We start from the raw sequence: 24116 nt of genomic DNA, 5'->3' as shown, positions 1-24116 counted from the left end.
TCCTTACAGATATTTATAAAATCCACGGAAAATCGTTTTGACATTTTGTTGCTCACTTTAGTTGCATACAAAGACGTGACGATATGTTGGAACGCTACGTTGGATCCAAGGAACGCTGAAGTTGGAAACAGGCACCATTTATTTCTCATTGTTAAGTTCTTTGCACGTGTCTACTGCGGTCTATGTTGAGGCCCAAAACAGGGGTATCATTTATTCATTTATAAATGAATTTCTTGTTCTTAGAGCCTCAACTGTTGTGGTGCATTATGGGAATAATTGCTGTGATGCACAATTTGTAGTATGTGTCTCGTGTGTTAAAATGCAAACGTGCCTCTGCTCCTCTCTTTGAATGGGTGCTGTGGATTTAAGACATCCAGCCTGGCTCAACTTTTCAGCGGCTGTTTTACTGTGGGTCTCCTCTTTACTCACTGGTGTAATGCCGCTGATCCTGCAAGTGCAGTCTTGTAATTCATGTGTGTGGCACGTTTTTGCCGTCCTACTACATGACTTTCTGCCATTCAGTTTAAATGAATCCTTCTTTTGTTCCGGGTGTAAATGACTGAATTTCAGCCAAAATAATCTCAAAAATTGGCTTTGAAAAATATCATTTTAGAATCTGTTCCGTGTGACCTCCTGAACTCTCTTCATTTTCTCAAGCTTCTCACGTTACAGCTTGTTTGGATGTTGTGACAGGAAGATTATGGCATTTGTCGCTTGAGCTCACACAACAGGTGGTAAGACCTGATTGATCGGATGTCGCCAGCAGGGAGTTTATTCGCACACATTTGTATGAATTAATAAAACGCTTCCTGGCCTCGATCCATTTTGGCAGAGTAACAATGAAGTAGTGTTATGTTTTGACAAAAGGTGCTACTCACTCGGCTTCATATCTGGCTGTCGACACACCCTCTCCTGCTGTCTGTCACTCTGAATGCAAATTCAAAAAGCCTGCCCTTACATCTCAGATACAATATGTCCATTGTCAGTCACAACACACGTGTTTCTTAAACGCTTTTTTGACCTCCTTCCTCCCTTTGACTATTGTGCCAGTGCTCCCTGTGTGGATTTTCTACCCTGTTGTGCCCACTTATCCTTCTTCTACACACATCTGAAACAGCTCATGTTTACTAGATATTTTATTCTTGGCTCAAACTTCGCAGGGAAAAGTAGGACTGAATTATTCAGGCAGCATGGGGAGTCATTACCCAAATCTATTCTGGGAGTGTGTTATGCACAGCAACCACTTATGGAGATGAAAGAATTTTTTTTCTTGATTATTATAACTTGAACATATTCAGGGAATGTTGACCAAAGTGTACGCTTGTCTATTTCTTGAGCAGTGAGCTGGTGAAATACCTGTTTCTGTGTGCTCCCACTGGCATGAACAAGTTACCGTGTGACGCTTTGAGCTGAATATTCATTTTCCCAGCCTTCATATCAATTAAGGTCACGCCTTCTTTCTTACGTTTATAAATATTTTACTTCTAGATACTTTTCAGTACTGTATTAAAAAAAAAATCTGGGGCTGAAGGGCATTATTGGGAGAGATGTTCCTTATCAGACAATCTCCTGTGACATGGTTCTACATTTGGAGCCCATCATCTAATGCTGAAATTATGTTTTTTTTTTTAATCCACTTCATGACTGAGCCCCTTGGTGAACATTTTGTTGGTTGATTGTTTACATACGCATTCTTCCAAAAAAAGCTGACCCCATTAAAGGCCCAGTTGGTCCCTGTTCCAGTTGGGCGAGGTTGAGAGACCTTTTTTTTTTGCACTGCAATGTTGCAATACCAGCAGCCCTCAGCTTCAAAATAAAGCCATTGTTGTTGCTGCATTATTCAGTTTAAAACTTTAGCGACTACTTTTGCTGTTGATATTTACAAGAGGAAACACTTCTGCCAGAGGTATGTAGTCCATTACAAAGACAAGACTGATGTTTAAGTGGCTATATTTACTCATGAGTCTTGAGGATCAGAGCTTCAGGGTCACCACCAAAACAACAGTAGTGGACCAACAGAGCCAGCAAGGCCTTCTATGCTGGCCTGACATCACCAGAGAACGAGGTAATAATTATGATAAAAGTTGCTATTTTTTTTAATGTAATTTCCCTAAACAGGATTATTAATATTCAAGACTGTCTCTCGTTCTGAGGTGTCATCAGCTGGTGGGAAATTCATGGCCTGGCATGGCAAAATACCAAAAATGAAGTAGTTGATACTCCTTTTTAAACATCTGTCAATAAGCCTCAAAAGCCAACTGTTTTTTGCAGATCTGGTCTGTCTTTTCCTCCCCCTTCTTTCTCACGCAGTGTTTCTTTGACTCCCGGAAGGAGCAAATTGACTCAGCAGTATTTAAACCAGTCCTTCAAGATTTGGCAACGGATGAATTTAAGCCAACAGATTCCTTAAATTATGTATTAGTGGGGACATTTTGCAAATTTACGTTCACATGTATCCAATGTTTCTCTCTATTGTAAAGCAAATTCTGTCTACAATTATAAATAAGTTCTATTGGTCGGACGTATAAGCCACCTGAAGTCTGCGAGTTCAGCTGTGATCGATTGTGCCTTGTGGCATGGTGAAGTAGTGGTTAGTGATGGAGCCTCGAAAACAAATACATTTTGTTTGTATATTCTGCCATTTTCCTGGGGAATGACTCCAAATTGTCTGTATCTTGGTCCTGTGACTTGGATTCAGCGACCGGTCTGTGTTGAAACTGTCAAAGAAGCCTTTACTACACAGGAAATATGTTTAATGACTACAGTCATGCCATTTCTCTGCAATTTCAATGTAGGATTAGTGATTCAAACACTGATTCAAATAGTTTTTAACTTAATATTTGGGTTACATATATTTCGATATCATAAAAATCGGAGACACAAAGGCCACAAAATCCTCATCTACGCCCTCAGAAACGTGGTCAAACAGCTCTGTTATTTGGTGTCATTCATCAGAAGTCAAGAACACTGGCAGAAACAAGTCAGAGCTGAAATAACCTCAATGACCACAAAGAGCACCTCAGCATCAAAGGCTCGACCTCTTGTCGGCTTCAAAAATGCCCTTTTCTGTCCACAGACAATTTGTGTTAATGTCTCTCCGCTGACATTTACAGCCCTGGTGATTTTCTCCCAGCACGCCTCATGCGGGATGAAAGCAGCCCTCTCCACTGCAGCACTTTGGCTCAGAAGCAGCTCTTGGAGGCATGTGGGACTTTTCCCTCGATACCAGCGACATTCTCTGGGCTTCCCTGGCATCACATTAAAGACGATTATTAAAACATCCAGATACAAGATTATATGGAAAGCCCACTTGTGTGTCCTTCCTTTAGCAAGTAATCTTCTGTCCTTGTTGTGGCATGGATTATATCTAAGCTCCACGCCTTTAAGTTTGGAGTGGAAAAGAAGAAAAAAAAAAAGCGTTGCGGCGTTCTCATGCTGCAGTCCGGCATTGTGGTGACTGATAAAATGTGGTTTGTGGGAGATGAGAAGTGGCTTTTCTGTTGGGCCAGTGCGGAAATTCAGCTGCAGGCTATTTTCGAACCCTTTTGATTTAAAGGCGTTCACAATCACCTCTCATGATTCGGCCGCTTTGAATTATGTTCCGAGTCGCAGCCGTCTTGCTGTTTCTTTCAGGCTGTTGGAACTGTGTCGCTTTAAATCCTTACTTGTTCGAGCCTTCCACTAACGCTGATCACATAAATCGCTGTCAAATATCTCTTGTTAAGTCTTTGACTGACAGATCCCTGGTTATGGCAGCATTTAAGTGCCCTCCTCCAGTCACCTTCACCGCTATTGTGCACACTCATCAGAACAAGAGTAGTGAAGTTTCAAAAGGCACAGAAAGTCAAGTGAGGATTTACAGTTCTTCTTCAGCCTTGCTAGCAGGCTCATGCATTTACACTCCTACAGAACCACCAGGAGGGAACTACTCCAGTGATATCCTTGCCTCACACACCAAGCTGGAATGGCATTCTCCTGTCTTTGGCGTAGTTTGTAGTGTGAGTGCGTCACAATGACTTCAGACTGGATGGATGTCATAGTTCATTTGATCATGCATAAGAAAAACCATTCACCCTTTTGGTGGTTGCTGTTTATTTGCACACTTGTTTGGCATCAAAACAAATAACTAGATGTTATTTATCTTCACTTTACTCTTTTAAATGTTTCATCACAATATAAACATGACAAGCATTCCTTTGGAAAATCACACTTCTTGTTGCTGAAGAGACGCCTAACTGCTGCGACAGCAGACATTAGAGGCAGCCAGCCCCGATGGCAGTCATTTGGCAATTCTTCTCTGTCAAGGAAAATGAAAAATCCAAATTGCAATTCGCAGTGTGTGCAACCACTGAGTATTAGCTGTAAAATAAGGCACTTGGGCTCAAATCCCTTCACCGAATTTGAGCGCTACCAAGAGGCTAGCGGACCAATGCTGATGGAGGTCATTGTTTTGGATGACCAGCTGAGTTCTGTTGTCAAAGACCGAAGCTTTCAGCAGTTAAAGTGGACGCCGGCTAATCATTCCCTGGTTGTGTAGTCGAAGAAAAGAGGAGCGGTCTGTCAGGTTATACAGCAACATTCTGTTTTTTGACAAATGATGACTGAACCTTGCATTGTAGGTTTGAGCTGCGCACTGTTCATTGAAAAGACAATAAAAGTTATTTATTTTATATGAAACACATTGTATTGTTTATTGGTCATTTAGGTTGCAGTGTTTTCTATGGTGTTCAGTTTTATTATTTAACAAACATTTAACAAAAGTATGTGATTTAGTTGTGAAAAAGATTGTGGTCGACACTATTTTGGCCACTTTTTATCCAGATTGTCTTTTACCAGCTTTTTCCTGTTGTATGTGATTAATAAAGTCTGTTTATTGATCTGTTACCATTTTATTTTCCTTTTAAGTCCATTGTGTTGCATTTCATTTCTGCCACAAATTTGGGGAATAATTTAATTCATGCCTGTACGTCGATCTTGAGCCACGGCTTTTCATTGCAAATGCCAACCTCGTCTCATTGAGATAAAGATTTTGCTCCACTTGGCGTTGACTGGTTTGTGGACTGACTGCTACTTTATTTTATTGTGCTGTCAGTTAAGCTCTGGACCTTTTGAATCATTGCTGAAAACCGAGTGAACAGATGTGAATATTATATCCAGATGTAGGCTGCCGCTGCGACTCCTTTCACCATTAGAAGTTCTTCTTCACTCTATACTGAAGAGCATGCAGGGTTCTATATTATGTACAAGCTTCTTAAAGTTGAAGTCATTTTTTTTATTTACTAACCACAACTAACACCGCCTTAATGTATGATTGAAGAAATACTTTGTGTGTTTCTCCCCCCTCTGGATCTGTTTATGTCACATTTGTTTTCCCTCTGAGCTTTAATGGCTTTCTTCTCTACGTTACACTGAAGTCATTACTGCGACAGGGAACTTTCACTACAAATTAAAGCACGAAGGGCGAGTGTGGCGCACATGAGGTTTGATTCTGACTCATGACTCATTTTTGTCAGAAGATTTGCTAGGCAGGTTTCACCCCTGAAGGTATAATCCCTTTATTTAGAGAGTGAGACGCTTGCTTGTTTACAAAACAACTGGTGTTGGGAATGAATTCCCCAGCGTTTGTTAAGGTTGTCACTTTACTGTAGAGATCAGCATCTACTTTGATGTTAAAATTGCACCTCCAGATCTGATTTGCGGGAGCAGTAGCTGTCGACTGCTGCACCATATGTGGAGGGATTATGAGATGCACTAAGCTTCCTCATCAGTGTCAGTCACCTACAGGGATGGACAGCAGCCCTGACGTGCGGCCACGCCTCTGTCAGCTGGCCTGCCCACATTCTAATGCACATCCACCACTGGGCTCGCCCCACCTTCTTCCTTTGGCTACAGCCAAAATAATACCAACCAACTTTGTGCAAAGCTCTTTGAAGGATTATCCTTTCTAACGCGTAGACGCTGACTTTCAATATAAAGATTTAGGAACGTACTGTTTTAATCTCCCTGAAAGAGGATTTTACTTGAGGCTACCAGACCAGGAAAAGGCCGAACATATTTCTGGTGATATGATTGGTGCTGTGAAGTGTCGGAGTTGAGCCTTCCGGATACCAACAAAATATTCTGCTGCACATGTTCCTGCATGTGATCATGGAAAGAGTTTTTTTTTATTTTTTTTTTTCTGCCAAAAATCACTGGTAGAATGTTAAACTGTAACCCCTATATAAGCTTCTGAACCAGAGCTGAACCTTTTTATCTAAGATATCTAGATAAGAGTTAGAGAAGATGTAAACGTATGTCAAGAGCAAGGACTGACAAAACAAAGTTGCATAATGTGCAATATAAAATGAAATTACATTTATTAAACAAAACACAACTTTTGTTGTAAAAGTAAAGTTCTCTCATGAAAACACAAAGGGCATTTAAGTCACGCGCCTTCAACATATACTTATGGGATTACCACAACAAAAAGCATTCAGAACAAGTACAACTGTTTAAAGATAAATAATATTTTCACTGTTGGTCGAAAACACAAAACAAAGATTGCTATGGCCCATGTAAACTGGAGGTATAGCAGGGTGAAGTGAATTGAGTATAGCGGCCATACTCTCCATATAAAAATATATGGTACACAGATTTTTCAGCTGCACTACAACTTTCTTCTTCTTCTTTTTCTTTTCTTTTACATTTTATACAGGGTACTACAGAAGTACTAGTCACAGTACATCTATAAAAGTACTTTTTTTCCTTATGTCCGCTTCCTGACAATATCTGTTGATCTCAGCTTGGTCCTTCAAGACAATAAAAATATCAGTTGTGGCATTTAGTCACTGTGAAGTTCTAGTGTAGCGCAAACATTATAGCTCATAATCTGCTGACTAAGGACTGATCACAGTCTCACATACATTCTTTTGATTGAAGAGTGTGCATACAACTGATCATAGATTTTATTGGTGTCACTTTGGCGATGACTTAAAATTGGAACTTTCAGCCGTCTATTAACCAGCTCCCTCGTTGAAATCACAGGCCTCGAGATGTAATGTTTTTAATTCTCACTGAAACTGCAAAGAAATAGACCACAGATAAACAATTGAATTGCCGTCCAAAGGCTTTTGAAGGGTGTCTGGAGGTTACATGACTTTGCCCTCCGTCTTCACATGTTAAACCTCACAGACAGCATGTGTCTGTAAACCACAACATGCCCCTGTGTAATCTGGATAAATCTCTCTGTAACCATTGACTAGGCGATGGACAGTCTGGCCATCATCAATGGGAAACATGGAATTAGTTAAGTAATGAGGCTGAACTGTAGGAGAAAGTGGCAGATGGTGTCAGAGGGAGGATTGTGGGTCACTAGCAGACTGAGAATGGGGGTGCAGGTTACAGATTATTGTGTGTTCATCTGCTTGTACATCTCTGATTGTGCACACTTCACTGCTGGATCTGTGTCCGCTACACTTGTGTGTGTGTGTAAGTGTGCTATGAGGATAAAGAGCAGTCCGGTCACGCCCCTCATCCATGGCGAAGTGATGCGCGGAAGTCACATTCCTCATGGTCACTGCGGTTGATCCTTTAGCCTTGGCACTGGATTTTTTGGTTTGTTCATGTTTATGAGTACAATAACCTCGGAAAATTAAGAATGAAGTGGTTGGCGTCCATTCGTGCAATGGTGGGCAGCAGGAGTGCTCCTGTGAGCCCAGCGTCCAGCCCCAGCATCCCTTCCAAGGTTGACCAGCACGCCAAAGAAGTAAGGCATTTTGCTTATTTGTGCTTCTCATTGCAGGAAATGTTTTTTGAATCAGAAATGTAGCATGTATATTCATTTAAATTAATGATCAGTGTGGTTGTCGATGAAGATGTTGGTAGAAGTGCATGTACATTTACCAAACAAAACTTTTATTTTACATCAGCAACTATTTCTTCATCAGTTTAATTACTTTTTTTTCTAATTTCATCCTTCTTTTATTGGTAATGTTGAGTTGAGTGGTATAGGGACATTAATTTCATAAATAAAACTGAACAAATACATGAATAAATTGTTTTTATATTTATATGACTACAAAACAGAAGATCAAGTACCGACATGTATGTAACGAAGGAGGAAAATGTTTTTTAAATCCTCATTTGGGCATTTTCGTTGTTTAACTTTTCCACAACGCTGTCCTGCTGTCGTCCAGCGAAGTTCGACTGCTGAGCAATGAGATGTTCAATTCAACCAAAGAGTATTGTGCCCTTTGCTCCTCGATAAATAGTGGCAGTGAGATAACATTGAATCTAATATTTGAATCATCTTTGATGGATCAAGACAAAGGTATATTTCAACAAAAACTGAGACACAGTGAAAACAGTGCGTGTAAAAAAAACCAAAAAAAACACCATGGGGGAATGTCTTCCTGCGGTGAAATGTGCCTCAAGTGACAGGCAGGGGAATTCCATAGCTGCAGGAAGCTCCACTTGAAGTTTGACAGTCAACTGTTCCTTGATGGACATTACTGTTCACAGTTGTATTTACTATTCTTTGAGGTCTGATTGGAGTCTTTCCTGTTGTAGCAATTGACTGGTCAATTGACATTCACGTGTATGCAGCATTATCTTCTGAGATTTTAATCTGTGTAATTGCCTTCTTAGGCTGGGCAGAATGATGTCAAGAGGTGCAGTTGTTGGAGTACAGTCTGGGATATATATATATATATATATTATATATATATATATACACACACAGTCACACAGTCTGACAGTCTGCTGCAGACAAAAATGTTTTTTTCTGACTACAGCAGAAGACTGTTCTACTTCTCAGAAAGAATAAAAAAATGTGTTTTGTGCGAGCAGGACAATAAGAGGGTCATGCGTGTTGTGTTTTGCTTTCAATCCACTGAAATAATCCCTCAGTGTCATCCCTGGTTGCTCTGATCTCACGAGCCAACGGGAATGAAATATTTCTGTGTACACTTATATAACTGTGGATTCATCTCATTTGCATTACAACTTTGTTATACTCCGTCCCTTTCACTATTGGTAATACTTGTACTTACAGAGCCAGAGTTATGTTTAGATTGCATCTTTTCACCCTCTTTCCTCATGAAGGAGAAGCACCCTCCGACCAGCATTCTTTGGGCAGCAGTTGATTCACCTGACTTAAGATGGAATCTACCTACCTAGAGTTGTGTCTCACCTTAAAGACCTTTGGGGGTTAAGCTTATGGTGAGCAGACTACTCATTCTCTTCCCAGAGTGGACCAGAGCGATGCAGAACTCAGCCTTCAACATTGCATGTTGACGCATTAGGTTTTCATTTGAGGGGTGTTTCACCCTTCGAGTCATATCCTGTTCTATCCCCGACATCCATTGAGACAGCAACAGCAACCAGCAACACAGAAGGTCTACATAGGTTGCAGAAGTCCACTTCCAGATAGTCACCATTTGTGGCCTTTTAAGTAAGACTGTATGAGATCATGTCTCCGGTCGATACTAAACATTCCTCTCTGAGTGTCCAGCCTATGACTACACTTCTTGAAAGGTAGATGTTGGGTTGACAGGTGACCAGCTCACTGATGTACAGGTCATACAATCCTCATTTAAAGTGACAAACTCCTGAGAGTCTTTGACTGACTTCTCAGTCTCAGTTGGCATTTACCCCAGTGTTATCTGACAAACCACTTTTCCTTTTTCTGATATCATTTTCCCAGTTGCATCGTTCATGTTATGTGGTCTCCTGTGGTGCTACTTAGCAGATGTTGGAGTGTTTGTCACAAGTACTTTGATTCCTCTTTGGAGTATTCACACTTCAATTTGCTCCAATTTGTCATGTTGTCATTTAAACCGCTCTTGGCACCAGATAACCTGAGATCGTATTTTCCCTCAACTCTTTCGAGTTCCAGCTCTGTTGAGTGAAACTTTAGGACAGAAAATTGAGCGCGCTTAATGATGCTGAGTGGAGTCATTTGTTATTTATACTTAGTAAAGTTTTAGAGCGGCTTGAGGGTGAAAGTCTGCGCCAATTGATGCTAATAGAAATGTGGATTTTTCTAGAACGCGCCTCCTGGTCTGTAACGGCTCCAGTCCCTGTGGGTGGTACGGCGACGCAGCTGAAAGCAACTATCAAACTCAAATGGCTGCGCTCATTACTTGTTTCTTGTCGTTGCACTGTGGCTTTTGTGGATATCTGCTCTCACTTGTACGGAGAATGGAGTGAGACGGGATGAGAACGCGTGCGTTCCTCGCCGGTCTAATAGCCCATAATGGCGGCGCAGTTACAGTGACTCACCTCATATTTACACCAGGAATGTTCCTGACCCAGGAGCCATGATTAATGTGTGGCTTTTGGTGTAATCACCCTGGTCATTTGGGTGTCCTCTCCGAAGCAGACAGACAAGTCCAGCTCAAGATGGGAAGGAGGCGGATCAGACTAGGGTTGGCCATATTTAACTTGAAGACTTTACTGCTTGCCAAATCCAAAAGCAAGCTGGTGGTTAAACATTAAACCCTTGTCTCGCTCAGGGAGTCAGGACCGATAGCGAGTTTTTGAAGTCTCACAGGTAACAAAGGCTGGACCTTGAGTTTGTTTTTTTTTTTTTTTAATCCGGTCACTGGCAGATAAGAAGGGGAGTATTTGCAACAGCTGTGCTCTAGTTTGAGGGAGAAGCTTTGGTTTTATCACTGGATATAGTCACATATCCACTTATGCCTTGCCCTCCTCCTCTGAGCTTCTTTCAACCCTTTTCAGAGCTGATGCCATTAAAATGTTGGCTTGTTTGGAGCACAGCACTACTATCGATCACGTTGCTGTACTGCAGGCAGCGTGTATTGTGGTAGATGACTGCACCCCAAGTGAGAGGTTTGTGGAGAAAATTGGACCTTGGGCAGGGTTCCGCTTCGGTATGTGTAATCTCACATTGCAAACTTTGTGGGGAAAATGAACCCTGGTGGTTTGGATCCACTTTAATCAAACTCTCCTTTGGTTTTGGTTGTTGTGCAAACTTTAACACAGATGTGGAGTCATTATGGAACCGGTTTTATTTTATAGCTTAGAGGAATGCTCATTTACAGTGCTATTTAACGCCCTTTGAATGGCAGAACTTGACCGGGGCAAAAGCAGATTGGATGCTCGAGCCAGCGTGAGAACATTAAGGGACGTTGAAACCAATGGAGGAAACCTCTGGTCAATTTTAAATAAGACAATGAGCCAGTGTAGGCAATGAAGTGTGGTGTCTGCTCAGCACTACTGACTTCAGCAGCAGTTTTAATTCAACATCTTTATATATACTCTTCGTGGAAGAGGTCTAATTCTTAGAATCAACACACATCATGACTTGACTGACAGCGTTGCTGCTGCAGCAGTGGCTTCTTCATCCAGCCTTCACCAGGCTATAGAAACGCAGTTTCAGGCCTTCATCACTTTTTTTTAATAGAAATCCCTGGAACGGTATAACATGACAGTTTGAGGCTTGACAGTATGTAATGCGCTATTTTTGCAATACCTTCTTCATAATCACAGTATATGTAGTAACATGATGCCTGGAGCTTGTGATACTTTGTTTAGATTTTTCTGAATGTCAGTCATAAGAGTTTCTTATTTTGCACTGTTTTTCCACCGCTTCTCTTTCTACTCTGTCATCCTTTCATGATGCAACAATAGAGTTTGGTTGAGGATCATGTTTATGGATGTTATACCGACAAATAAAACTGTGAAGCTCAATGCTAGCATCTTGAAAGGTGCTGTATTCTTGAAAGGAACCACACTCTGCATGTATAATCATAAACAACTCAGTAGTTCTAGCAGTTCTAGTCTATAATTCCCATGCCACTGGTCGGCTCAACTTCAGAAAAGTGCATTCAACAGTGACAGGAGCCAAAGTGGAAGAAAAAACCTAAGAAGAGTACAAGACACATCAATCACGTCTGGGCCGAGATGCTGCGTTTTCTCATACTGTGCTATTCACCATTGAACATTATTGAGCTGGCACACGACATAAACACCAAAACACAGAGCAGAATCCAAGAACAATAATCAGAATCATACATGCGTCGGCCGACCTGTCATTAAAGGCTACTAAGAGTGGAGTGGAAAGAAGAAAAGAAGTCAGTTAGATGTTCAGCCGTCTGCTTTGACTGAGTTGCCAAGGAGGGAAGTGCAACTGTCTTTTGAAGATATTTTTCTCCACCAAACGGACAAAATACAAGGGCATTTAAACACAGGGAGTTAAAGGAACGCCTCACTTTTGGAGTTTATCAGAATATTGCAACTAATATCCAGCTGTTAATAGAGACGTTTCACTGTTGCAAGCGGCACAATGTACCTTGGGCAGATCACCAGTTCCTCACAGGACACATAGACAGTCAAACACAGCTACCACTAGTGGGACTAGAGTGCTAGAATGAGTGGTGTAAGACACATCTTTGGTGAAGGTGCCTTTTGCTGCTCAACTGCTGGCTCTGAGAAATCTTAACATAGTAAATGTGGGCAGTGCTACACCTTTGAGCGATGCTGAGACCCAGTTCCATAAATGCCATTTATTATATCCATTTATTATGGGATTGACTTGAGTGGCTCGAGTGCTCTTACACATGTAAGACATAAAATGGCCTGCGATAAAACTGATACCACGTTACGGCAGTGCCCAATTAGTTAATTGATTACATTTTTGTGAAATGACTGTTGCTGCAGTGAAACTTGTGACCGTCACCCATGTGCAAGAAAAACATACTGAGGAATCTTAAATATCAGACAATATATGTGGCATAAAAAAAAGAAAACTGAAGCAAGTTTATGTGTAATGGTGGTGTCGGTATTGATGAGTACTAAAATGCAAGTACTAGTATTTGTGCATCCCTACCATTTTCAATATACATTTTATCATTCCAATTTACTTGATGAACAAATTATAAGAATATATAGTTCCTTCACAGAGCATTGCTTTTCTTTCAGAAATCCTTTTTTTTTTAAGTTTTTTTTTTGTTGTTTTTTCTACACTCATAAAATCGGACATAATTGTGTAAATTTGCATCAAAATCAAATTTTAAATAATTGCATTTTGAAAGTTATACCTAGTTCAAGTTTACAAAATGGCCGCCTTCCTCTCAAGCGCTGTTCAGACCGAATGAGGACCCAGTGAGGAATGCAGACACTGAGTGGAGACACTGTTCATGTGTTGAGATCTTCCCTCCCTCAGTTCATATGTGTGGTATCATTCTTAGGACCACATAAAGGTATCACTGTTTTCTTCAGTTCGGTTATTTTTATTTATTTATTTGCTCTTTTACTACGTAGTAAAAGTGCCGTACTCCCATGGGACACCAGAGCGATTCCAATAGTTTTGGAGTTGGAATTTGACGGCGATCCCTGCCATGACAATACATGCGTGGCTCATTTAAACTGAACTCCCTTTAGTAATTGCGTGATGTCATATCTGATTTTAATCCAAATTCTAATTTAGTTGGGAGCTTAAAATGTGAATGTGTAATTGTTTCCCTGTTGACTAGTGGTGGTGATTTGGGGGATTTGTTTGCCGCCTTCTTTCCTGAATCTCGGCAATCAGCAGTGCAGTCACATTCAAACGCACTCGCGCCACGTTCATGCAATAATGAGTTTTATGGCTGAGCGGTTTTTGCATTTAGAATGCAGCCCCGCTGTCTTTTAACCATGCACAATGAGATTACAGAAAGGCCCTCGCGTATCTGCGAGACAGAGATGCCGCTTGTCAAAAAAGGTCATGTGACTTGTCCTCGCTTAGTCACTGGAAATGACTTTGCTTTAAGGCTGAGCATTAGAAAAAAAAATGAAAACAAGAAAACAGATCTTGTTTGTGTGTGATGGAAATGCTAACATGAGACATTCCCCCTGGATGAAGAGTCAGAATCACTCTGAAGTTTGGTTCATTACTGAAGATCTTCATCGACACACTCGGAAGCCTGAGACCAATCTGAGATATAATCACTGTCGTACACGCTGAGGGATGAATGACACACTGTATATGATGTCTGTGTTCCGCCACCAGACTGGCTTCTATAATAATAATTCCATGCTGATCCCAAAGCATCCAGCTGAGACTAATCCATTTACTCCCTCATCATTTCCAGCGCTCGCCCCGCCTGCTCCTCATGCCCCCATCTGGGCTGAGTCGGGGATCATCAGCATGCACGCTTTATGTCTCCTTCCCACGTTTTTGTTGGAGATTTTCAATAAGCCCGGTGCCTTAAATTCACCACTTTTAGGACGTTGTAGCTGTGGCCCATTATCTCATTACTGTGAGGATACAGTCTTTCTTTTTCATTCGTGTTGGGGTTCCATAAAAGTCCTTTTTTTTTACTTCCTCAATCATTTACCAAAATAACTCTTTGAATCCCCATGAAAAGTATGTACCTATTTGCTAATGTTGATGGTGTGCAGCTGTTGTTTCTGTGATTTTGATTTGTTTTTAACTGCAGTCCAGCATGGTGGCGGCTTGGCTCACTGGATTGATGATTGTGGTATATCAAGGATGATGTAATAGGAAGCTGTGGGTTCAAATTCTCTTTATTTATTGAATAAATATTTAAACGCAAAAACATCTGCATCAATCGGACGGAAACAGGAGGAAGTTATGCCGCTCTCAATTGAAAAAACATCACTCTAAGTGTGGTCACTGAAGATGCATATCAGCACCATGCGTAACTACACAAATCGGACTTCAGAAAACTCCTAAAAATGGCGGGACTTAGTGACACAATGCTGCGGCGAGATGCATGACAGACAACCCAAGTCATACCACTACAGTGCTGCTAAAACATGCTCATCCATAAAAACGTCAAAAGTTTGTCTTATTATTCAAACTTGAAAAGTTGAACCCCACAAAAAAAAAAGAGAAAAAAAAAAACGCAAGACAGGACTTGTTCCGTTGATGCTTTCTATCAAAAACAAACGGGTGAAACCCAACAAGAAACAATTCATGTGAATCCCATTCATAACCTCAGCTGGATTTCTGAGCACCGTTCACAGTCTATTTGAAGTCAGACACGTTGCCAGACTCAACCGTAGCTAAATAAACGGAATTAGCGGAAATGTTATCCTCATATTTGACATGATGTCTTTTGGGAGAAGGAAATAGAGGGAAACCAAAACGAGTTACTGAGAATGAAGAGTCCACCCCAGGATACGGGGAGCGTTCTGCCGGTGTACTCCATGACCTCCGCTCGTCCCGGCGCTGTTTCACCACAGTTATTTGTTCGTACGTCAGCCTTTAAAGGGCCGACCATTACCATAATGAGTAGGTGTGCTCCAGAGCCGTTTTTGCAAATATTCAGCAGCCTATCACCCGCTGCTCAGGGCCAATAGCATCTGCGGCTTCATATCATGCGCCCCCATGCTCCCACATCATCTGGGTTATTAGACTCATTTCAGCGAGGTTCCAGTGTGTGTTCGCTGTGATGAAGAGAGATGGTTCCCTGCTATTCCCAAACCGAAGGCTCCAAACCTGGCCTCTTTCAACGCCTGACTTCACGCTCAAGTAGCTGTACGAGGAATATGTCTTGGAGCGGGAAGAGAAACACCAGGGTAACATGAAACTCAGGAGGAGAAATGGAGCCTGTGTGCTGGTGTTTTCTGCAACATGTCAGAGCAGAGAACCAGAAACTAAGCAATCTCCCGTGTTTGGGAAACTTTTTGAGTACGGTAGACTTGAGAGACCACCTCCTCATAGAGTAGTCTGATATGTGGACTGAGAAACAAGGATGCAAAGTTTTGCAAATGATACGTTACAGATGTCCTGGTGGCCCGCGCAAACTTTTCTTCTGCGTGCATTGGATGTGTTCCTACCCTCTAGGTATTATGATTTTTCTTTGGGGATATTTCCCATGTTGTGTGTTGTGTTATCTGCTTGTGGTCATCGCGCAATGTCCATTCTTCTATCCTCATCCGCTTATCCGTTGCCCTGGTGGCAGGGGCCGCAGCTTCAGGTCGTGCCAACCGCCCTATCCACCAGCTCCAAATGGAGGATCCCGAGGCACTCACAGGCCAGTGAAGAGATATAGTCCCTCCACCTGGCCCAGGGTTGGCCTCTCCGTCTCCTCCCAGCTGGCCATACCTGAAACACGGGCGGCATCTAGGAGCACCCTCATGAGATGCTGGAACCATCTCAACTGGCTTCTCTCAGCGCAGAGAAGTAGCGGCTCTACTCAGAGTCTCCCATAAGTGACAGAACTCCTCATCTTATCGCTAAGGGAGGGTGCCGGCCACCCACCAGACAAAAGTTATTTGAGCATCTTGTATCCAAGATTTCGGTCATGAAAACTGACAGGCTTTACAATCTGTGCTGGGACTGAATCCTCATGATTGTGGTAGGCTGCGTTTTTATTTATTTATTTATTTTTCTTTGTGCGTGGGGTCGCTGACAGATTAAAAAAAAAAAAAAAAATTCTGGACTTGAGATAAGATATATTCTTGTCTGTGCGCCTTTTTGATTCCTGAAACCACTTTGAAGTGAAAGAGTTGCTACAGTATGCTATAAGGCAGGATTGCAAATACGTTTTCAATTGAGAGACTAAAACTTCACTTAGCGATGACAAAAATACAATGAAAAAACAAACAAATAAAGCAAAACATAGAAGAGTCAGGTGATAACTGGCAATGTTCGTCTAATAATTATAATTATTATTGTCGTGTAGTGTTCATTGTGTTTATATATGTCTGAGATGTCTGTTTTATATTCGAGATGTTTTCAAATGTACCTGGTGAAGTATTGTCAGATGTATTTATACAGCAGAGTTTGTTGATGGAATTAACATTCCTGGCGGTCATGCTGATGGTGAAATAGGCTTTTCTATTTTTCAGTCATTGACTCTCCGTTCATTTCACAGTTCAGTAGTGATGCCAGCTTTTACGGTCCTTGCTCAGTTTCCACTTTGGAATGTTTCATTTTTTTTTCTTTGTTATGCAGGTATGATTCATTAAATTAGATCCAATGCATGCAAAATAAATTTGCCCTCATCCGCCCTCGGGATGAAAAAGGTTCACGTTTGGCTCACACTTTATGGACTGAATAACCGCACATATGTCGATGAGTTGGGCAGAAATATATCATCATCTTTATAAACCTTTGACCTTGAGTGTGATCTTAGCATCCTGGCATTCCTTGGCCAGAGGTACTGTTATTAGTACATCATGTGCATGAACAACCACAATGTTTTCAAGACTATCCTTCTGGCTTGAGTTGTTTGTTTCAATCACTACTACGCGATGATGTAAACTACCTCATCTGTGATTCTATGATTCAGAAATCAGTACTTCTTTCTGAAAGGAAAATGTGAGGAAGTGAGTGGACGTCTGGGCTTCGGGCTGCTGTTGTGCTCCATCACAGATCCACCTCATTTCTGACTCAATAGATTTATAGAAGCCACAAAGCTGTAAGAGATCAACATTAAATCTTATCCAGTTGTCATCGCGGGCTTTTTAGCTTGTTATCAAAGTCCAGACTTTACAGTTTATATCAACAAGAAAAGTAATCTACGGTGGAGTTTGGGATCCGGTGTAATGAAACTACAGACAGAAGTGAATTCAAACACTCTTCTTGCAGGAAATTCATTCACATATGGATTTAGCCGTCATGGATTAAAGCAGAGAAAGAAAGCTCATTCTCGTCTCATTGGCTGTCACAGTGAAGTAATTACTCCAAATGTAATCCCTGAGATTTACCTTTTGTGTTTCATAAGTGCCATAGAATCATTTCACAGACTGATTTACACGCAAATTATAGAGGCGGCTAGACCACACAGGCTCATGAAACATTCTTATTGACATCAAATTATTCTGGCAGTATATTAATTCACAACTCAAAATCCTATTTGTACTTTAATATAATTACAGTTTTGTCAATAATATAATTATTATAATTGTCATCAATAAACAATGACAGTTGTTACACATGAAATGTATCATTATTGTATGGTAAATACTACTTACTGTAGCGGTTATTGCGTCTATAATATAGAACAATGCATGATTATTAAACAGAGTATGACAACAGAGCAGTCTTCTACAAATGTGTGGCACCACAGAGTTTTGGGAAACTATGGCTGACACTTGCTACGATGCAGGTAATCCATGAAAGTGCGTGGAGAACTTACTCAGGGAAGACAAATTGTCAAACTTACTACAGTCTTGCAGTGATGATTCAGAAAAACCTGTACCCGACAGCTCCAACGGCAGAGAGCAGGCTCCCTGGCCGCGGTGACTGGGAGGGCGTGGGGTTCTTTTATCAGGCGGCTGCCTATAGTTTCTGGTGGTTTTCAACTCCATTCAGCAGGAAAGAAAGTACATTTCCAGCTCCTACTGTGTCACAGCGCACACGTGGTGTCTGCTGTCTGAACCTCAGCCGTGTGAAGGCTCCGCTAAAGTAAGCTGAGGCTCAGTGTTGTGTTTTTGGCAGAGGTCTGCACTCTGTTATCACACATGCTCACAGGCCTGCAGCGAGTGTCAAGTCTAGCTTCCCCGCTCGAGCACACACGCTCAGACACTCACTCTCTCCTCCGTCTGGCAGTTTGTCTTCATACGAAAGTGACCGAAGTGGTTGGGGGGCGGTCGTGGCATTGATCTGACTCCTCCGGGCCTTTTATAGCCTGGTGCCCACGCGCCACTGCCCACCCACTAGTGATTCAGAGTCACACGCTGTGGACTGTCAAAGCCCAAAGAGCCACTTTAACCCCTGTGACCTCAGCCTGGACTGTCGGTCACGTTCTGCCTGCACACGGCAAAGGAAATTTGAAGACCTTTAGTTGCACTTTTCAAGGTGTTTTGTTTGCTCATATTTCGGTGTCACATGAAGCTCATCATCGTCATTATTTTCACCCACGAAATTGAGCCCGAGTTTTGACCCGGTGTAGATTGAGAGTTCAGGTTCATGACCAGCGTGGCTTCACTGCTTCCTTTCTTCACTCCACTTTCATCTGGAAACAATCTCCCATTAACCAAAGTCACTTCTGGAAAGCTTTAATTAGCCCTCCTTCTTCTCTCTCTGTCAAGTCGAATCGCATTGAAACACTTTTCTTCTCGTGACAGGAAGCTGATTAATATGTATTTATATAGTTTTCATTGCCTCGATGCCAGTTACAAGAAACATACACAGATACGATCTTTCAGTTCCCTCGCACTGTAATCACGGTGAGAAGTCTTCGAGCCAAACCGACAGATCTGCACATGGCGATTTCTGTTTGAACTGTTTATCTGGGGGCCGAGGCCAATGGAGGGAAGTAGGAAGGAATTAGACGGTTTTGGCGGCTTTCGAGTTCACCCTTTCCTCCTCATTGTGATTTACTTCCACTGGTAGAAGAGTCAGCTCCATGATAGTCCAGTCAGTTTCTCCCTTTAATCTCATTGTGGCACCAGCGCTGGAAAATGCCTTTTCCATATAAGTGGCTGATGTTGGTTCCTGCCAATGTTTCGCCACAATAAGCTAGTGGATGTGAGTTTTGGGACGTTTTAGCGCCAGCCTCTACTTCACCAGGGGAATCACGATTACATCACTGTGAATTATTGACGTCTTCACTGCTACTGTTCCACCGTTACCAAACCACGAACATTGGAAGTCAGTTTTAAGATCTTACAAGTGCAGACTTCTTTCCAGTTTTACCATCGTAGAACCTTCTGTCACTGTACATAACGGTAGAGTTCATTGTTCTAGTAAAGTAGTTGCTTTGGTTGGAGCCAGAGTCAGTCCAACGAAGCTATTGCTCTTCTATTATGTAACACCTTCAAGTCAGAATTTAATAAGTGCCCACTAACAGACAACGGGCCATTTGACTTCACAACATCAGATTTGCATTAAGGACCGCCACAGCAGCCGTTTAATTGGTGTTATTATGTCGCAGGTAAACAGGATGAGTGGTCGACACTCACCTCCCAGCCTTCTCACGCATGTATAACCGCTGCCAGGTCGACATGCAGCCTCATCCTTGACTTCCAACGCTCTTCTGACATGTTGCCTCATACCTTTCAGTGTACAATTAGATGACTATCCCCACGTTCTTGCCTCATAAATCATAACTTGACTTCAAATGCCTGCTAGCTGGTTCCTCTCAGAGATTTATGTAACCACCACGTGTAGTTTACAAGAGCGTGAGCAGAACAACAAGTCCAGTAGACAGCTGACGTTGTTGACATCTAGACGTTAAACATCATGAGATGTGAGGCGTGTTTTTCTCAAGCTATGGTGCAACTCTATAGCGTCTTGTTACAGGATATTGTGAATATGAGAATGGCCCCAGGCGTTTGTTCTTTTTCAAAGTCACATCTGGCCCTGTCGACAACATGCCAGCTTAAGGGCTAATGGCAGGTTTGTGGTCCTCGTCTTTAATCAGGAGGTGCTTGTAGAAAGGTGGCCCTTACATGAGCATCCACGCTAATGAGGGCGACTCAAAGGGACCCCAGGCCAATATGTGTTTATCAGACGAGCAAACAACAAGCTTTTTATAGGCCAAGTGATGGAGATTAATAGCTGTGGTCGTCTTTGCACACATTTGAAAGTAATGAGGCTTAAACTGGTTGCAAAAGGGATTTAGAAGGCTCGTCTCTCAGGTGCTGAAGCTTCAGCTATGAATTACTTTGGCTCTAATATAAATGGTTGGCTATAGTGATAACAAGTGTGTTTAACAGGTGCGTGCAGTGGTGGGGGGAGTGTATGAACACTCACATACGTTTGAGAATGTCAAGGCTTGGATATCTTTTGTTCAGATTTGAACAAATCCTCAAAGGATTTGTTGACTTTGACACTGTCAAAGAATTATTGAAACTGTCAAGATTATAGTTGTTAGTTTTTCTTGTAAACAGTAAACACACAAAAACATTTGTTTGTGTCTGTATTATGCTGCCACACCTTTTGAATCACAAAAAAGATTTTTCCACAAATGTAGACCAAAAGGAGTGTCATCCCATGGGGTACCCAACCCCAACCTCTGGCAGCGTCAGGACATGTTTCAACTGCAAGCCAAGTGCGTCAACATGCAACGCTGATGTCTACCTTTGGCGTCAGCATAGGACGCGAAAGGCCACTTTCCCAACGTCAATATTTTGTGTCATGGGAGTGAGGAGGGGTTGATCTGGTAGGTTCAGCAGCAAGTAGAGAACTGCTGCCAGGCTGAGTTGTTTCTTTATTTCCTTGATTGAACCTTCCAGTTCAACTAATGTTTCCACTTGGCTCGGTTCTTCCCTTGACCAGCGATAAGAGTCATGTGAATGTTGCTATTTTAACTTCAACAGTTTAACAGTGAAATTTAACAATCAAGAGGGCAAGGCCAGACTCTCAAATGCATGAACAGGATGTGTTCTTCCTGCTCGGGGAAATCCTGCTTGCATTCAGTCCAAATACCTGCTTTGATCCATTGCTGCGGCTCTAAGTTCGCTACGTATCATTTCAAACTGTGAGAAATTCAGGAAGTTGTTACTAGTCGCAATTCATCATGCTGGCACATAACCTTCTGATTCTATCTTAGAGCGTTTTTTTCAAATTATTATTCAGGGAAAATGGGCCAAAAGCAGAGGAAAGCACTTCACGTCAGCAATAAAGAAGGCTTGTGAACAGTGAAGCCCTTGCATCGTGGAGCTCTTCCAGTTGCAGCTTGACTTGGTGGCATCAAGTGCACCACAGATTAAAGAAAAAAAAAAAAAAGTAATGAAAGTGAAGATGTGGTGAATAATGGGCCATTCTCTCCGGTTCTTTTTTGTGTGGGTGTTTGCTGGCTCAGAGGCAAAAGGTTGACTGAGGAGCAGGAATCTACACCCTGAACAAGAAAGAGAGGCCGAGAGTGAATGTATGTTTATTTCCTCGCGGCTCATGTGCGTTAATGACACATGCCTGTGTGCACTGAGCCGCTCTCTAACCGCACCGAAATATGTTCGGGCCTTTGTTGTGTGCGGCCAGCAAGTGTGTGTTTGTTTTATTTTCCATGTTGCCTGACGTGCAGTTGACTGATAGCATTCACCGCGTTGACAGGGTTTATCTAGAACCTGCGGGACAGAGGAGGGCAGGCATTTTTAATGTGTGCGCAACAGGAGGGGAGAAGATGTTTGACCCTCTTATCTCTTGTACCCCCATGTTTGTTTTCACAGCCGTGGTACAGCCTCTGTGCTGACGTCACGTCACACTGTGTGGCAGCTTTCACCTAATTTACACACAAACACAGGCACATCGATGCAGGTCAATGGTTCCGCCGCTCGACAAGATAGTGGGCATATTATCGATTTCACAAGCCCAAATTAGCAATTTTTGCCTCAATGGAATAGCATGGCTAGAAACAGTAGAGTTTATGAGCAGGGCTTCTAAATTGCTGTTCATAATAGGAGCTTTACAAGAAGGTATGTCAAGATGAACGGAATACTCAGACAGATGGGATCCCCGACTTTGGGGTCCAAAACTCTGTGCTATATCCCTGTTCTAGTACAGTATTCCAGAGTCCTCACTGCTCTACATTATGTTATAAAGCGATTTCGGATGAACATTTTCACATTCTGTCACCTGGGTCCCATGAGCATCGACTCATGTCAGTGAGTCTGTTACATGTTGTTTCATAAAGTCAGGTTTTCTGTTTGTACTGGACCTGGTCATGTGGCTACCAATTCAGCGAAAACAATAGGCCTCAATAGGGGAAAATGTTGTGAATGTTTGTGAATCCAAATGGCGTGACCAAACAACACCCAAATCAAATCATGTTTCAACCAACCCTGAGTGGACCCCTGACACAAAACAGTGGACATAATGATGGCTATGGATGGCTGTTTGAAGCGAAGAAAAAGAAAGAAAAGAGGGAGGAATGAAGGGCCATCAGTGGCTAGTAGGATGAAGAGATGGGAAAAATGTTGAGGAATAGGGAGGATGCACCGATAAAACAAGAGGATAGAAGGACTGTCTGTGAGAGATGGAGATTCAAAAGGGACAAAGTTGAGAACAAAAAGAAGGACTAGTGTATGAATGGATCGTTCGATCAATGCAATGAAATAGGGCAAGGAATCGTGGATGGAGGAAAAGTGCTGAGGGGAGAGGAGTAGAGGAAGGAAGGAGTATAGTATAAAATGACTAAGTATGACGAAAGACAAAAGGAAGTGACATTTAAGTTAGTCTCAGTGGAAGTTGGTGGACTCACTTGGGCTTCTGGACCTCATGTTGGTGTTCGACCGCATGCCTCTGAATAAGTGGATCTGGGACGCCGCTGTAGTCCGGCTGCCACCTCACATCACATTTGATAATATCGGGCTGCGTGATTATTGGAGTCCATGTCAACATCTTTGTCCCATTTAATACTTCTCATCCTCGCCTGCTCCCCTCTCCCCAGCTGAACTATGAAACTGTTGGCTGCTGAACTATTTATAGTGCGGTGGTCAGCTGTGGTCAATCCCAACAGGCAGCCCGTGCTGCTTGCAAATTGAAATAAAGCCGGGGTGTGCGTGCTGATGTTGATTTTGGACAATAGAACTCATGTCAGTTGTATTGGCAGTCTGTAGGTTCTGCTGCGAAATATGCCGATAGATATTTTGGAGGCTGTGAAGTAAGTTTTTGACTCAGCACACAAGGGACAGAAACTCACCAGAGACGGGTTTCCTGAAAGTCAGAGCTGGGAAATTGGACGCTTTCCAAGTAAGATCTGCTTCGTGCAGCTAAGCAGCCTGGAGTAGTCAGATTTGGACCTGGGCCACTCATTCACGTGGTATCCTGTTGTTTTAGGCCTGTCGTGATGGCCCCCGGTGTGTGATTGGAAACACGTTGAAGCTGAGTCTGATCCCAGCCAAGGGAAGCAGTGTCCATATTAAGAAGAATAAACTGAGGAATAGCTGGCATGTGAGTGAAAAAGGAAGCAGCAGACGCGAGCAGGGCCGTCACTGAACAAGACCCGCTCTTGAGACCCAGATTTTACAGTCAACATCGAATATCTACAGGATTTTTTCTCTTTGAAATGGAAGAAAATGTATTTCCCTCTTTCAGCCTTCTTTTAGCCTGTTTCCTTTCGTGCTTTTTAACTTCTTGATGTACAAGTTCATTATGACTCTAAGTCCCTTTCACAATTACCAGTCTCATAATCCAGTTTGACCAAAGTTTTAATTATGTTTGTGTTTATTAATAGTTAACGTGTAGAGCAGTTTTTTTTTCCACCCCTCAATGACAC

General features: G+C 42.2%; 1 protein-coding gene across 4 annotated transcripts in view; it reads left to right on the top strand.

Annotated features, from left to right (window-relative positions):
* The window catches only part of nav3 (neuron navigator 3), a 256733-nt gene that overhangs the window by 100625 nt on the left and 131992 nt on the right, over positions 1–24116 (top strand). Inside the window, exon 1 of one of the 4 annotated variants that reach the window (XM_053864125.1) lies at positions 7145–7744. The exons of the other annotated variants lie outside the window; for them this stretch is intronic. Coding sequence (XP_053720100.1) covers positions 7637–7744 — 108 coding nt within the window. The 5' untranslated portion in view covers positions 7145–7636. Of the gene's footprint in view, positions 1–7144; positions 7745–24116 lie in introns of those variants that run through there. 4 annotated transcript variants of the gene reach the window in all.

This window comes from Synchiropus splendidus, chromosome 4 (assembly GCF_027744825.2).
Source record: "Synchiropus splendidus isolate RoL2022-P1 chromosome 4, RoL_Sspl_1.0, whole genome shotgun sequence".
NCBI lineage: Eukaryota > Metazoa > Chordata > Actinopteri > Syngnathiformes > Callionymidae > Synchiropus > Synchiropus splendidus.
Note: the sequence above shows the minus strand (reverse complement) of the source record. Positions and strands in the feature narration are given on the sequence as shown.